Source organism: Leptonychotes weddellii, chromosome 6 (assembly GCF_054177405.1).
Source record: "Leptonychotes weddellii isolate Sample4059 chromosome 6, ASM5417740v2, whole genome shotgun sequence".
In the NCBI taxonomy this organism is placed as follows: Eukaryota; Metazoa; Chordata; class Mammalia; order Carnivora; family Phocidae; genus Leptonychotes; species Leptonychotes weddellii.
The window spans coordinates 43,128,698-43,144,743 of NC_138374.1; the positions used below are offsets into that span (position 1 = coordinate 43,128,698).

At 57.6% G+C, this 16,046-nt stretch overlaps 1 protein-coding gene across 1 annotated transcript in view; it reads right to left on the reverse strand.

The window, feature by feature from the left end:
• ZMIZ1 (zinc finger MIZ-type containing 1) overlaps positions 1–14,861 on the reverse strand; it is a 102,758-nt gene extending 87,897 nt beyond the window's left edge. The window contains exons 1-3 of the mRNA XM_081823091.1: positions 14,792–14,861; positions 14,269–14,474; positions 6,783–6,888 (exon numbers count right to left, since the gene is read on the reverse strand). Of these exons, the coding sequence (XP_081679217.1) occupies positions 6,783–6,888; positions 14,269–14,474; positions 14,792–14,861 (382 nt within the window). The remainder of the gene's footprint in view (positions 1–6,782; positions 6,889–14,268; positions 14,475–14,791) is intronic.
• Positions 14,862–16,046: the final 1,185 nt, after the last annotated feature.

The following is a 16,046-nucleotide window of genomic DNA, read 5'->3' on the forward strand; positions in this document are numbered from 1 at the left end:
AATTTGCACCCACCAATCCCGCCCGCTCACTGGGCGGCCACGAGCCATTTTTCACGCAGAGCTGTGCACAGCTTTGTCTAAGAGAGACTGATCTGGCAGGGTGTCCCTGAATGAGGCCATTTGTCCTCCTGGTGATGGTGACGGGAAGGTGGCTGCGTGCTCTGGGGTGGGCAGAGGCAGAGGGGGCGGGGAGAGGTCCTGGGGAGTCATGAAGGTGGAGCTGGAAACACAGCCTCTAAGAGAGACCTGTGATGTTTCCACCACCAGGGAGGTCTGAGAGCCCCCATTCAGCCAGGTGGGAGCAAGAATTCTTAAAGACAGGGAGGCAGTTTACGAGCCTCCTTCTGCTTACGAGTCCTGGGTACAAGTGGTGAAATGACCTGGCTGGCCTCTGATGCCAGTCCCATCCCAACCGTGTGACGGAGGTACGACGCGCCATGGATGGGGTCCCCGAGTTGGGGTCTGTGTCTGAGCCCCAGGGTTGCTATACAAGTTGCTACAAGGAGGTCCCTTGGGATTGAGAGCTCCAAAGACTGAGCCACTCCCGAGCCCCTCCCGCACGGACCGCAGGCCACAGACCCAGAGGGACAAGGCAGAGGCCTCATCATATTCCAGAGGCTTCACCTTCCAGACTGGCCGGGGGCCCAGGGCATGTCTCAGTCCCCTTCCCATGAATGTTTCCTCTGGGGGCTGTCAGCACATCAGAGAAATTGGACCAAGCAGGTGTTTGTCAACACAAAGCAAGCAACTTTGCTTGGGGCTCCACTCCAGGACCCTGGGCCAGGCTTCTGTGTTGGGATGCGAGGGTGTGCTTAGAGCAGAGGTCAGAAACACATGTCCACAGGGCCTGGTGGGTTCTCAAATTCAGAAAATGCTTGAGGCATAAGACAATGGCAGAAGCACAGAGCCCATCTGAGGGGTCAGCTACCACCCAGTCAGCCGTGCGTTGTGGGTCCAAGGTTCCCGTTGAAAGGAAGACGGCCATTGGACTTGACAGTGCAGTCTCCCAAAGAGCAAATGTTGGCAACTAATATGCATTTTTAAAAACCACCAAACATCGGAGCTCAGATGTCTGTGGGCCACATCCAGCCCACAGGCTGGTGATTGACAACCGCCCTCCGCTCGTCCCTAAGGCTGGCCTCTTCCTTGGAGTGCTCAGGGGCAGCCTCTTCCAGCCCTGATCCATCTCCTGCGTTCTCTGGTCTCTCTCCGAAACCCACTGGTCACCTCTCCCAGGACGCTCCTGGGAAGCCTGGCATCTCCCGTACCTGCTGCTCTCTGCGTGTTTCCCCTCTGCCAACAGCCCTGGGCCTCTCATCTCACAGACAAGAGCCCAGAGCCCAGAGCCATCACAGACCCCCTCCTGCAGGGAGACAGGAGGGACATGAGGATGGCCAGTGGGCACCCCAGGCTCTCGTCCGGGCTCGGCCCTGCCTTGCTGTGACCTGGGGCGGGTCCCGTTCCATTCTCTGGGCCCTGGGTTCCCCATCCTTTGGGTTTTGACGTTCCCTATTCTGCTGGGGTCAGCTGAGGGGACACAGAGTCGTACAAACTGGGACAGTAGCCAAGCCATGCAGGGGGCTCTCGGGGACCTCGGGACATGGCGACTGCCTGCTGCTTGGTGCCTACACGGCCAGGAGGCGTGGGCCCGCTCGGTGCCGAGGAGGCTGACATTTCCGCGCCGCCTGCCAAGTCGCTGAGGGCTGGCACGCGGCAGCGGTGGGGGCAGGGGGACCCGCTGCGGCCTCTGGGGGGGGGCGAGGGGAGGCACGAGGCAGGTGACCTTCTGTACCGAGGCAGAGGAGGGGCGGGGGGTCCCCCGAGGCCCTGCCCCCGGGGAGGCTCCTGACCGTCGTGCCCGCGTGCGCGTGCTCCCGCGTGCGAGCGCACAGGCTAAAGGCTGCACCAGAACAAAGAGCTGGGGGCTGGGTAGCTGAGGGGCCCACGTGGAGACGCCTGACTTGGCGGTTTGCTGCAGTGTGCTCTGCGCTCATGCTCCGTCTCCGTCTCTCTCTCTCTCTCACACATGCGCGCACACGCCGTGCAGCACTGCCCCCAGGCCCGAGCCCCTGCTCCTGAGCCCGGGGAGGCAGCGCGCACGGCCCAGCCCAGAGCCCCGCCATCCCTCCTGACAAAGCGCCGCTGCCCGCCGCGTGAGCTCATCCCACGGCCCCGGGCCGGCCCCGGCCTGGCCTCCGGGCGCGGGACACAGACGGGGGGGACGGGAGCCAGAGGGGGCGGGAGGGGCGGGGGGGGGGCGGGGGAGAGCCACACAGATGTGCACGCAGCCCCCCGGCACACACACACACAGACATGTGTCCCACAGACACACACACACACAGACGTGTCCCACAGACACACACACACAGACACAAACACACCGACACGCTCACCACCGCACAGACACGTACTCCTCAGACCCAGATACATACCTCCGACACACACACACACACACACACAGACATGTGTCCCCCCACACACACACAATCACCACCACAGACACAGAAACACAAACGCACCGACACGCTCACCACCGCACACAGGTATGTACCCCAGCCCCAGATACATATCTCCAACAGACACACACACACATAGACATGTGTCCCTATAGACCCACAGACACACACATGCACACTCACCACACACACACGCTTACCACCACACACAGATACATGCCCCCAGACACTGATATGTATCCCCAACAGAAACACACACACACACGCTCACCACCAGACACATATCCCCAACAGACACACATGTTCACCACCACACACAGACACATACGCACACAGACATGTAGCCCCTACAGACACACAAGCACACAGGTATGCTCACTACCACACACACACACATATACACACAGACACGTACGCCCCCCAGACACAGACGCACACACAGACATACACGCACATCACACAGGGAGAAAGTCTGAGGGGCAGCAGCGAAGGGAAGGACAGACAGAGACAGACGTAGGACATCAGAATGCTCAGAGAGAAAGGCGAAGGAGAGATTAGGAGGGTGAAAACTGCACAAGCCAGTCAGACACAATGGGAGCCCGGGGAGAGACGGAGAGGAGGGCAAGAGGTAGCATGGGCTGGCTGCTGGAGCTCTATGGACAGAGTAGGTTCTAGAACTGCAGAGGCCTGGCCTGAAGAGGCTGGGGCAGGCCTGGCTGTGGCCAGCGTGGCCACCGCACACACACCTGAGGCCACAGGGACGCTCAGAGCTGCACCCAGAGGTGGGGTTACCACAGGTCATGCACCACCCACAGAGCCTCAGGGAAATGGAGCAGTGGGAGACAACCTTGCTGGAGCAGAAAAAGCCTTAGAGAGGAACCGTGTGTGTGTGTGTGTGTGTGTGTGTGTGTGTGTGTGTGTGTGTGTGTAGGGGGTGGGGAGCAGGGGGAAGGCAGAGCAGAGCAGAGAAGGAGGGCTGGAGAGTACTATTTACTTGGCACCACTGGGCCTCAGGTATTGGCGGGTCCCCTCACTTCCACGATTAGGGAATCTCATTAATCCTCAGAGGCAGCCTGTGAGGGAGGCATATAGGCCCTCTTTATAGATGAGGCCACGGCTCTGGGAGGCGGGCAACATGGCGGAGACGGGAGGCCGTGTTGGAGCCGCCTCTGGAACCCGGGGTCGCTGCTCAGCTCCCTGCGGCCTCCACCCTTCTCATGGTCAGCCTGGCAGACCCTTTATGCTGACAATGAAAGCAGCAGCGGAAGCCTTCGCCCTCAGGCTGGTGGCCTGCCTTCCCAGAGGAGGGGTCCAGCAGGGGCCCTGCTGGGAACCTGAGTCCTGAGGCCCCGACTTCTCCAGGAGGTGGTTAGTCACGGCTGTTGGTGCCGACAGCGGTTTGACTCCGAAGAAGGGAATTAAAGCAATAGCAAAGCCACAGGCATTGCTGGGCCTCTGGCCTCAGTATTCTCAGCTGCAGAACGGGTATGCTGAGGCCTCACCTCAGGGTCTATCATGTGACTTAACTGACAGATACAATGCCTGGAAAAGGGCTCGATAAACTGTAAAGAGCTGTGCACAACTGGGAGTGCAAACAGAGGGAAGAACAAAGCCCTTGTTTCAGGAGGAGCGATGCTGGAAGTACCACTTAGCCGAGGGCAGGGCCACCCTAGAGTGACTTGAGTGAAGTAAAGGGCTCTCCCAGGTGGAGGAGTGGCCTCCGAAGTTGAGGTCCAGAGTCAACTGTGATGGAGTGGCCAGAGACTGGGCCTGGAGCCAGGAGGCCATGGGTTGAAGTCCCATTTATGAGCTGTGTGACCACAGGTAAGTCACAAATCTCTCTGAGCTTCAATGTCCTCCCCCATAAATGGAGACAATACCCCGTGTCTCACAGAGTTGAGCATTGCAGCAAAGTATAAGAGAGCACCTGGCACATACCAGCAGGGGCCCGAGAGACCCCCGAGGAAGGGCTACACAGGGACCTGAGTCTTTCCTCCACAACAAGGGAGCAGCTGGGTCTTCTGGGACAACCCACTCTCCTGTTTTCCTCCTCCCCGCCTACCCCCCACCGGCAACACTTTCCCTGCCTTGGTGTTGCCTCTTACATAGCGTTTGGAGTCATCCCTTTCTCTCCACTCTATTCCACAGGAAGCGGAACCTTCCTGGTCCAGCCACCATCATCCTGATGTCCCCAGCAATCTGCCAACCCGCTCCCTGCATCTACACTGCCCCCTCCCCCCTGTGCAATCTGTTCTTCCTTTGGAGCCGGAGCTATCTGTGCCAAAGGAGAATTTAGCCATGTCCTTATCATTCTCAGTACAAAAACCACAACCCTCAAGACAGGCCCCATGTGTCTTTCTAACTGCTGTTGACTCCTGCCTCCGGGCTCTGGAACTACGGCCCTTGGTTTGGTTCTGCCACAAAGCCACGCTTCCTTCTACCTCAGGACCTTCGTTCAGGCTGCTCTCTTTACCTGGGAAAAAGCTCTTCCTTTTTTTCTTTACCTATGCAACCCTTCTCAATCTCTGGGCCTCAGGGAAGCCTTCCCCCAACCCCGGGTGGTCTCATAGCATCCCTGACTTTACCTTCATGAAACTTACCACAGCTTGAATTTACGCACACCCACGCACACATGCACACCCACATATACCTATGATTATTTGATGTCTTTCTTTTCTTCTAGACCGGGGTTGGGGAAACCAGAGCCAATCACCTGATTTCATAAGTGAGGTTTTATTGGAGTGAGCCATACTCATTTGTTTACATATTGTCTATGTTGCTTTTGGATAGCCTGCAAAGCCTAAACTATTTACTCTCTGGCTCTTCATGGATGTTTGCTGACCCCTTGCTCTAGACTCTACATTTCCCGAGGTGGGGGACCACGTCGGTCGCATCCTTCATCAGAACCCAGACCTGGCCAGGTGCCCGCATGGACCAGGCGCTCAACAGAGATACGGAGATGTTTCTTGGATAAGTAGCAATTTTTACCTTGTCAAAATTGTATCGACTTAAGTTATTATTAAAACTGCAGATTCCATTAGGAATAGACACCACTTATGAGATTCCCAGACCATTTTCTGGCCAGCAGCTCAATACGAGAGTGCCATCCCAACGTGGGCTGGCACGGCAAGGAGCTCAGAGCTAGCTGCCGCTGCCCACACCTTCTGCAAAGCACCCACAGTCCGCGTGCACGGTCTGCAAACATACACAGGGAGGAGCACGAACCCGCGCTCGAGAGATTGTAGGTTGAGCGGGTTTATGGAAATACACCGTGAGATGTCTCTTAAACATTTTCATGAAGGCTGTTTCTAGATCTACTCCAAAGAACTGATTGACGGATTCAGAGAAAACGTCTGTTTTATTGTTATACAAAGGCAATAATTGATTTTCTTTTCTTTTTCAATGAATTACTCGAACATAAAAATATGTTAACAACCTCTAGACACTGCGCTTGGCACTGCACATATACCTAGAACGGACAGTGACCCCTGCAGGGTAAGTCTCATTGTCATTCCTGCCTTCCCAAGGGGATAAACTGAAGCTCCGAGGCCACACGCTCAGCAAGTGATAGGGCCTGCCTGTCCCAGGTCTGTCAGAGTGAGAGCTTACACCGTGCCCCCAGCTTATGCAAGGTAATGGGGATGATGGGAAATGTAAAACTGCATCTTTGGTGTGCTTAAAGCCCTCATGCACAGAATGCTGCCGGCCCCATCTGTGGCCTCGGTTGAACCCAGGGGCAGGAGGTCCCATGCAATGACAAAGTGGCGACGGAGAATATTATGCAGAGAATACGATGCTTTTAGAACCCTGCATGTACCAATTTGCATTTATTTTGTGTTTTATTTTAAATGCAGATGTTTTGAATGAACACAGGGTTAGGAATGTCCACTCTGGCGTATGGGCCTGGGCTCAAACCCCAGCTCTGCCACTTTCCAGCTGTGTGGCCGAGAAACCTCTTCAGCTTCTCTGAGCCTCAGTTCCCTCATCTGCCAAATGGGGATGATCGCAGGGCTAATGCCAAGGGGTCATTATGGAGATGAAATGAGATGATGCATGTCTCCCTTTAGCCTGTCGGGGGATGGCGTGCTTGGGCCCCTCGCTGGCCCCGAGGCCCCCCCCGCAGGAGAGAACACTGCCTGAGAGGAGGGACAAGCCTCAGCCACGGGCTGCACAGCCCGGTGGACAAGCTGCTGCTCCTTGCAGGCTCACACCACACCCAGAGGAACCAAGGCACCAGCTGGCAGGGGTGGCGTGCAGCCCTGGGTTCGAATCCGCTTACACTCCCACCTCCCTGTGACATCTGTGGAACCCCCGGCCATCACCTACCCGCAGACTTGGGAGTGAACTTGTCTCGGTTCGCAGCACACACTGCCAGCAGTCTGTAACCGAGGTCCAGGTCAAACCCTTGCTGAGCTGCCACCCGACTGACCACCTGCCAGCAAGAGAGAGAGGAAGGGCAGGGTGAGTCACGGCCAGCACCAGGCCTCCGAGCCCAGAGTGACGGATGTGTCCATCTAGCAGGCGAGGCAGGTGAGGTGGGCAGGCTAAGGCAGGTCCCCAAGATCAGGCAGAGCTGGGACTCAAACTGTGCCTTGCTCAGTCACTCCATAAACACTGACAAGTCCCTCCTCCATGCCAGGCCCTGGGAGCCTGGTCCCTGCCCTCAGGGGTTTCTAGTCCACTGGTGGGCCTAACCCCGAAGCCCAGGCCCTGCGGCTTTCAAGGACTCGATGTGGCCACATTCCAGAAGGTGCTGTACCACCGTGTCTTGGATGGCTACAGGCCAGGCCTCTATTCCCCGCCCCGCCACCCCAGGCAGCTCCCCAAACTCCCTTCTAAGTCCCGGCCCCGGGAAGTCTCCCACACCTAGCACCTCTCTCCATCCCCACCCCGAGCTCCTGCACCCACCTTCGTGGGTGCTTGCTGCCCTCACCATTCCAGGCATGGTCCCCACCCAGTGGCACTGGTCCTCCTAAGTCATAACCTGTGCCTAAGGAGAAGCACGGATTTAGGACACACTGCTCCACGGAGCTGCAGCTTGGAGCTGCCGGACAGACTGCTAAGGCTTTTCCAGATGGACATGCCTACGCTCCTCAGTGCTCAGCTCTGTGCCAGGCACCCTGCAGCTTCTCAGACCTGGGCCCAGAGACCGCAGGGCCCTCATGCTCAGCCTGGGGTCTGTCTCCAGCGCTGAGCACCTGCTCGGCACACAGGAGGCTTCCATCAGAGTGTCGACGGAAGCTTGCTAGCAGCTGTGTGTTTGGAGCCCCGAGGTCCCTCCCTTCTCCTTGAGAACCTCTGAAGTGTGGGCCAGAAGGGGGAGAGGAGAGGGACTGGGAGGGCTGTCAGTCCCTGGGGCAGTGTGGGGCAGGGTGCTCTTGGGGGTCCCCCAAATGGCTCCACAGGCTCACACCCATCAGGCTCCACTCCTTCCTCGCCCACTCCCAGGTGTCCTGCCACGGCCAGACCTGCTCCCTCCTGCCCGCCTCCCTCAGGGACAGCAGCAAAATTAGGTTTCCTTATGAAGAAGGAAGGACCTTGGGAAACGGAGTCGGCGCAGGAAGCAGCGGGAGCGGCTACAGCTGAGTGGGAAAGGAGTGCTCCCAGATGTGGCAGCTTGCTCTTTTGAGAGAGGGAAGACTCCGTCAGCAGGCCCCTAGACACCACCTGTTCCAGAGGCGCTCGGAGGCCCTCAGAGAGCCTCAGGCTGCCATGGGGTTTGGCCCAGCCCCTGCGACCATCAGAGTAGGTTCCCCGTTATCTGCTTTGTATTTAAGGGTTCGTTACAAGGGCTCTAAGGCTAAAAAGGGTGGGGAAAGCGCTAATCTAGGCCAACCCTGTCATTTAAAAAGTATGAACATTTAAGGCCTGGACAGAGTGAGCCTGATGAACCAGGGAGGAGCCAGTGGACGCCCTCTTCCCAGGGCCACCACCACCTTTTGGAATGGGGTGTCGTTCCTCCCCCCCACCCCCACCTCCTGGGAACTCCCAGGGCAGGGAGGAAAAAGGACCTCTCGGGTTTGAATGTTTGCTCAGCTTCTCTGCTGCCAACAGGAGCCCCTGATGCAGAGCTCCTCTGTTCCTCCAGGCCTCTTTTCCATGGGCTCTATTTGCCCCTAACTGTGGTTCTTATGGTACCCCCTGTCCCTACACACACCCCCTGATCCAGAGGCTCTGGGCCACCTCAGGGCAGGGCATTCTCACTGTTTTTTTCACTGTCCAAGCAGAAAAACCAAGGCCACTAGCTCTCTGTGGCCTGTTGAACATTTCCGGTCTGGAGACCAGCACTGTCCATTTAGCAGGTGAGGCAGGTGAAGCGGGCAGGCTAAGGCAGGTCCCCAAGATCAGGCAGAGCTGGAACTCAACACAGTAGGCCCAGAAGAGTCACTTCAGCTTAGATGTTGACTATCGTGGCCTTTTCTTTGGCAGAGTCTTGAGGTGGATGTGAGTGAGCACAGACAATTTGTTTGGACTAGTGCATCAGTGAGGCTGCTTTTGGTGGGAAATGTTGATGGAGGCAAACAGCATAATGAGAATGCTGGCTGCCCGGTAGGAGGGCTAAGTGAAAGCTTTGTAAGCAGTGAAGTGCCGAATTCTCACAACAGCTCCACGAGGTGATATTATTATCTGTTTTACAGAGGAGGAAACTGAGTATGGATATGAGACAAAGGTTATGAGTCTTGTCCATGATAGAGCCTGGATGCGATCCCAGGCAGTCAGGCTGCAACATCTGGGCTCTTTCCATGAGAGGATCTCTTTTTCAGCCCACAAAGGGTTAAGGCCTTACTCCCAACTGCCTGGAGAAGCCTCAGGCCCTGTGTTGAGGGCAGGAAGGCAAAGGTCCCTCTGTTTGGCCAATACTGGCTAATCCTGTTGCTCTGGTTTAAAAACACACACACAACAAAAAACCCAGCTAAATTGAGCAACAGGGGCCTGGTGCTGGTATAAGGGCTGTCCTGCAGGCCTGGGAATGTCTGCTTGTCACCAAATCCCCTGAGCCTTAGTGTTCAGAAGGGACACTGGCAACAGCCAGCTTTCACCAAGCCCAGAGAGGGCAGGGCCTTGCTGAAGATCAGCACAGCGCAGTGCGGCTAAGCTGGACCCCGAGGCCCTCGAGGCCTTAGGTACATGAGGACCCCCTGGAAAGTCCTGTGAGATGGGTCTGCCTGACAGTGGTGGGGAGGGTGGACTTAGCTGAGTAGCTGGTTGTGTTTCAGAGGCCTGCTCCCCCCTCTGTGGGCATGGCACCCCCAGTGAGGGTCCTGTGTGCGGGTGGGCCGGGAAGACCCCTCCTCTACCAAGGCCCGCGGGGAGCGGCAGCCCCGCTGCTGCCCTCTGCTGGCTGCCCGGGCCCAGCCGGCTCCTGGCACTCAGAGACCTAGCCCCTCCAGGGCCCAGGGGGACGGACCTACAGGTCAGGGAGTCCAGCCCCTCGTGCCAGAGAGGGAAACTGAAGCCCAGAGATGACAGAGGCCGTGTGCTCAAGGTCAGGCGGCCAGTTAGCCCCATCAAGGGGGTGTCTTGCCTTGAAAAGCGGTGAGCCTCCTGGCTACGAAGCAGGACAAGCTGTCTGGGGGATGCTAGAGAAGGGATTTCGGTTCCAGGCATGGGGCTGGACTCTGACATCCTCTGAGGGAGTTAGGGGAACCGGAGGCATGCCGACCTGCACTCCAATTCTGCCCCCTCCCCGTACTGTGCAACCTAAGGCAAGTTACTTAACCTCTCTGAGCCTCAGTTTCCCCATCTGTGACATGCCTTCTCCTTGCGAGGATGAGAGCCAGGACCAGGCACACAGCTCAGTGAAGGCTATTTGTGAACATACCCTGACAGTTTCAGCAGTGAATTCTCTGCCGCTGTGGGGAAGTTCTCCCTGGAGAGATGGGGGGGCCCTGCTGTTAGGCTAGCTGGCCTCTGTTTCCCTCTGCCACCTCCTCTCCTTCCTATCTCCCTTCTCCCGTTTTCTGGCCTTCTCCTTTCTGTGCCTAGAGCGTATCAACCATACTCCACCTTAGGGGAGGAAGGAATGAGTCCAGAGAGGCCTGATTTTGAGGTGGATCCTCAGACAGGGGGCTCAGCCTTGCTGCTAGGGGAGGGCCGGGAAGTGAGCCGCCAGCACGGTCAGGAAAAACCTGGTCTGAGGAGCAAGTGGTGACCAGGGCTCACACCCTCACCCCTTGGGAGGGGCCCCAGGGCTCCCCCACTTCTGCATCATGGGGGTCAGAGGGCCTGAAGGGGAGTGTGGGGCAGGGCCACTGCCAGCCATTCTTTACCCCAGGGCCCAGGCGCAGTACGACGAAAATGGGCCTGCTTGAGGCTAAGTGGCTTTTAATTTCTATCCTCCAAGTAAGCCGGGTCCAGAGGAGTTCATTCCCAGGGGTCGCCCAGGGGACTGCTGTAACCGGGAGCACTTCAACCTGCCACCTGCATGGGGAGTGTGGCGGGGAGCTCAGCAGCTTTGCCCTGCTTAGGCCCCTGGGGATCTCTGACCTCCGGCATCCCCTCCCTTCCCACGGGACATGGCTGGGGCTGAGGATGTGCAGGGGGACGGAGGACCAGCCGCAGGGCCTTGGGGGCTCAGGAGTACCAGCCTGGGACTGTAGTGAGCTGCTCCCCCTTTCTGTTGTCTTGTTCATAAAGCAGAAGTGACGATCCCTTCCCTGCCTGGCCTGCAAGGTCTTCATAAGGATGCAAGGAGACGGGGCCCAGGAAAGTGCCTCGGGTACCAAGGGGGTCTGCTATGACCTCCCCATTCCCTGCACTTCCCTGCTGCTGGTTCTACTGAGCTCCAAGGGACAGTCAAACTCAACATCTCTGCCACTGTGGCAGGTGAACCAAAGGCCCGTTTCTGGCTAAGCAGCAGGCCAGAAAGGTGGGGGTCAAAGCCCACCATTCAAGCAAGTTTGTGCCTTAAGCTGGCTTGCGATGAGGAGAGACCCAGAAGAGCCGGCACTGAGCCTTTGTCCACACCGTTGTCCCTGCCCCAGAAGCCACGGCCTCCCTGCTGTCTAGTCAGATCCTACAGGCTCCTCCCTGGGCTCCCTCCAGGAAGACCTCCAAAATCCCTCTAGCCTATCCTACTAGGATGCTCCCCTTCAGAGCTCCTGTCCTCACATAAATCATAGCCTATCGCTCACCTGCTTAAGATCCTTCAAGGCCCCCCATCACCCCTCAGATAATATCTAAGCTCCTCTCCCCTCAGCCTGCAGGTCCTGCGTTGCCTTGATTCTGCTTCCTTCTTTAACCTCATCTTGGATCCTTTCCCTCTCCTGTGCTCCAGCCATCTGAGACTTTTCCTTCCTTCCTTCCTCCCTTCCTTCCTCCCTTCCTTCCTTCCTTCCTCCCTCCCTCCCTCCCTTCCTTCCTCCCTCCCTCCCTTCTTCTCTTTTTTCTTTCCTTCTTTCTTTCTCTCTCTCGCTCTTTCAAGATTTATTTATTTGAGAGAGAGAGCGCGAGAGAGTATGCAGGAGGGCGGGAAGGGGCAGAGAGAGAGAGAATATCTGAGCAGACTCCCTCTGAGCCCAGAACCCAACGTAGGGGCTCAATCTTATGAGCCATGAGATCAGGACCTGAGCCAAGGACGCTTCACTGACTGAGCCACCCAGGTGCCCCCTGAGACGTCTTTCTGTTCCTTGAACAAATCAAGCCTCAGGGCCTTTGCACTAGCAGTTCATTCTGCCTGGAGCACCCTCCCCTCTCCTGGCTGACTTCTTGCCATTCTGGTCTCAGCTGGGGGTTACCCCCTCAGGCGGCTTCTCCTGAGCAGCACCCCCCCCCGCCACGGGGCACTGGCCTATGTCCTTATTTACTCCTTTAGTGTTTAGGGTCCACCTCCCCCATCCCCCACTGGAACGTACACTGTTGAGAGAGGTCCACTGTGCTTGTTGCTCTGCCTCTGGTGAGCACAGGGCCTCAGTGAAGGTTTGTCAACTGAATAAATGAGTGACAGGGCTGGAGCAGGGACAGTCACTGGTCAGCTCGTGGCCCCATCATGCCCATCCAGCCTGCCCAGGGCCATCGTCTGATTCAGCTCTGAATCCCTACCTCCCGGGCAGGGCCAGGCTCGGGCAGGGTGCTGGGGGACTGTGGCAGCCAGTCTGGCCACACCTCGTGGTGGTCCCCACCTCCTACCTGACTTATGGCTGCCGGCAGCTATGATGGAAGCTGGGGGGGCCTCTGGTAACATCTGTCCTTGCCCAGGGAGCTTAGCCTGAACCAGGATCCCTGCAAAGAGGATTACGGGAGCCGGTAGAGGGAGGGGAGCCCAGCGGGCTGGAGGAGGAAGAGGGTGGGGCAGTGTAGGCAGCCGCTTGATTTGGCCTGGTGGTTCCAAGGGAGCCAGACGGCATTGGCCTCAAACAAATGGGGTAGCCCTGAGGGTCTCGGCTGTACCCCTGGCCGACATCCCTACGGGCCAGGAGCATTTCCTCTAGAGGCAGTGGGGTCTTGGCTATGTGACCTTGGGAAGCCCTCCCAGCAAGCCTCAGTTTTCTCCTCTGTAAAATGGGGATGATGGCAGGGCCAGCCTCATGGAGTGTGAGGAGTCAGTGAGAAGGTGTGTGCCGGCCCAGCTCAGTGGCAGGCACAGAAGGGGTGTTCTGTAAGGATGGCCCACGATCATGTCAATCCTCTCGCTCCAGGCCAGGGCCACGCTGGGCCTTTCGGCTCCCTCCTATCTGGAGCTTCTCAGAGAACATGGCGCCCCCGCACTTTACCTATTGTTCCTTCCCAGCCAGGCATCCACCTGGGCCCCTCCTCCCCAGCCTTGGGGTAGCTGGGCTCTGAGGCAATCTGTTTACCCATGTCCTCTTCCAAGCTGACTCAGGGCCTTCTGAGCAGCTGTCCTCGCTGGCCACCAAGTCTCCCTCAAGCTCACGTGGCTGGGGTCATTCACAAGCCACGAGTTCCTTCTGCGTGGCGGTCGGTCGGCAAGCTCCGAGGCTTGGCAGATGATGTCACAAGCTCTGGCCCTGGCCCTTGCCCAGCCCGCATCCCAGGCCCTCACCGAGCTGAGTGAACTTCGGCTCTCTGGGCTCTATTGTCCATCTGGGCCTTTGCACACGCTGTTCCAAGCGCCTAGAACGTGCTCACTCTGCCCAGCTGCTGGGGGGAACCCCGGTGGAGGTGTCTGGGGCTCCTTCCCTCGGGTCTTCCTGCCAGCCTCCCCACCTCCTGGGCCATCAGCGCGTCCCTGCTCGCTGCTGCTTTCCCCTTGCACACAGCTCTCTCGGCCCACTCTCTCCACATCAGGGCTCCCCCACTAAAGAGGGACTCGGGCTTGGCCAAGTCTTATTCTGTGGTTTCCTAGGACTGAGCTGAGGGGATCAGATGTGACAAATGAGGGCTCAATCAGAGTTTATTTAGATAGATGGATGGCTATAAGAGGAGCTCAAGAGATGCTTCTATGAATGGACAGAAGGATGGATGACTGTAAAAAGCTCACTAGATGTTTGCCCAACTGGATGAATGAACGACTGGATAAAAGGATGGCTAAAAACGCTCCATGACTCTGTTTTGCTTAGGGTGGAACATTTACCCTCATCAGACATGGAACTCCCCCCCAGGCAGGCCCCGTGCTTTCCCATCGAGTGTGGGGAGCCCACCTCATCCTGAGGGCTGTCTTCCCATCAGACCGGTTTCCCTGAAGGTGTATGTTGGGGGGCGGCACAAGGAGAAGGCTTGTCCCCTCCAGCACTGGTGTCTTTCTATCTCTCATCCTCTGTTGTCTGGGGCCTCTCTGACCCCTGGACAGGCACACGAGCCCCTGGGGCATCCTCCCGGGCTCCAGTGCAGGTGGGGGGGCATGAAGACTCACCGTCAAACAGCCCATCAGGCTCTGCTCGAAGGGCCGCTGGAAGGCTCGAGGGTCTCCACACCAGTCCAGCAGCTCCGTGGCGGCATTGTGGAAGTTGGCAGGGTTCTGTAAGTGCTGTGGGAGAGGGAAGGAGGCAGTGTGAAGCTCCAGCAACAAGGCCAGCAGGGTAGCATGTGGGTCTGGGGCGGCGAAGACCCCAGGCTTCACTGGGAATGAAACTCGAAGAAAGGGGGGGTAGGATTAAGAAGGCTTCTCAAACAACCTGTCATTCATTTTTCCCTGTGCATCCCTCCCACCCAATCCCTGCAGGATGGGGATTAGTAGCCCCATTGCAAAGACAGGAAAACCAAGGTCTAGAGAAAGACAATAATATTAAAGTGTTTTCTGGATGCTGGCTGTGGGGGCAGGTAAACTCTGCAGAGTTCAGGAGGGTGGCCTATGGCCTCCATCCTTGGGGGCTGGCTCTCCCCAAGCCAGGGCAGGCTAGCCCTGGAGATTCCTTTTTGATGAAGGCCTCTCCCACTAACCACCACCACCAACACAGCCCAGGTCTGGAAGCCCACGAGCTCTGGCTTCAGAGAAAACTCAACCATGGCCAAATAGGGCAGGGGTCAGGTGGATTAGAAAGAGGTCTCCGGGCCAAACCCAGCTTGGGAGTTGAACTATAAGCATGCTGTGCTCAGGATATTCTCACTCCAGGGTCTGGCATATGTGGCTTAGCTCCCCAAAATCAGATTTCGCAGGCCCGGTCTGGCTAGGCTTGGGGGCTGTTGGCATTGTCGGGAGGGGTCCACGCCTGAGCTCAAGCCCCTTCCAGTCAGGGAATCTGAGTCAGCAGACACTGAATCCTGGGGCCAAGGCTTCTAGATCCTGCTTCAGACCCAGGCCACAGGGCTACCAGGGTGGGCGGGGGTGGCTTCCTTCTCTAACACCTGCCCAGGTCTTCCCAGGTCCCGATGAGTTAGACCTTAGCCCAGGGGATGAGTGACTCGCCGAGGGTCACAGAGCTGCTTAGGGGCAGAGCAGGAATTTCAGCAATGGGTGTCACGAGTGTGGGTCCTCCAGCGGGACACCTAGGGTGTGTCTGCAAGGGTCGTAAGCCAGCTGCAAAGGGGCTGGTGGGACCTTCTAAGGCCCCTGTTGCTTTGGTGCTGGGAGAGAAAGGAATAGTAGCTTCCCCTGGGGCGGGCGCTCTATTCCAAACTGCAGCGCAAGTCTGCCTTGGAGCCAAGGCGGGGAGGGGTCTTAGTAGCCGCCAGGTCCCGGAATTAGGAAGGAATGGAATGTACAGTGGCACTGAGCCCCTGTGGGGCAGGACCCCGGGGGCTCCCTCTGCCTTTGCCTCCTGCTAGCTGCTAACCCAGGGCAGTCCCTCACCTTCCCAAACCTCAGTTGTCCCATCTATAAAAGGGGGATGACCGATCATGGCTTGGTGGTGGGACTTTTTATTTCTTTTGTGTAGGGTTTCATGACTATTCTTACAACGTGGGTCGTGCAAGAAAGATTTAAAAATGGATGGAAGACAGTGAAATGAATTAGAATATGGTGCCTCTACGGGAGGAAGCGGTGAAGGCGAGAAGGAGGGCAAGCGAGCAGCGGTACAGCCCTCTGTCACGGGGCCGGGGAGACAAGATGAGGCTCCTGCGGCCCCAGGCAGGGCGCCTGGCACGTGGGGTGCTCCCACGTGGGGCTGCCCTTGGCCCTGACTCTGGCTCCCGGAGGCTCCCCTGGAAGCACAGCTGTACTCGGCAGCTCTCGGCCCTGGCTCACATAGGCTC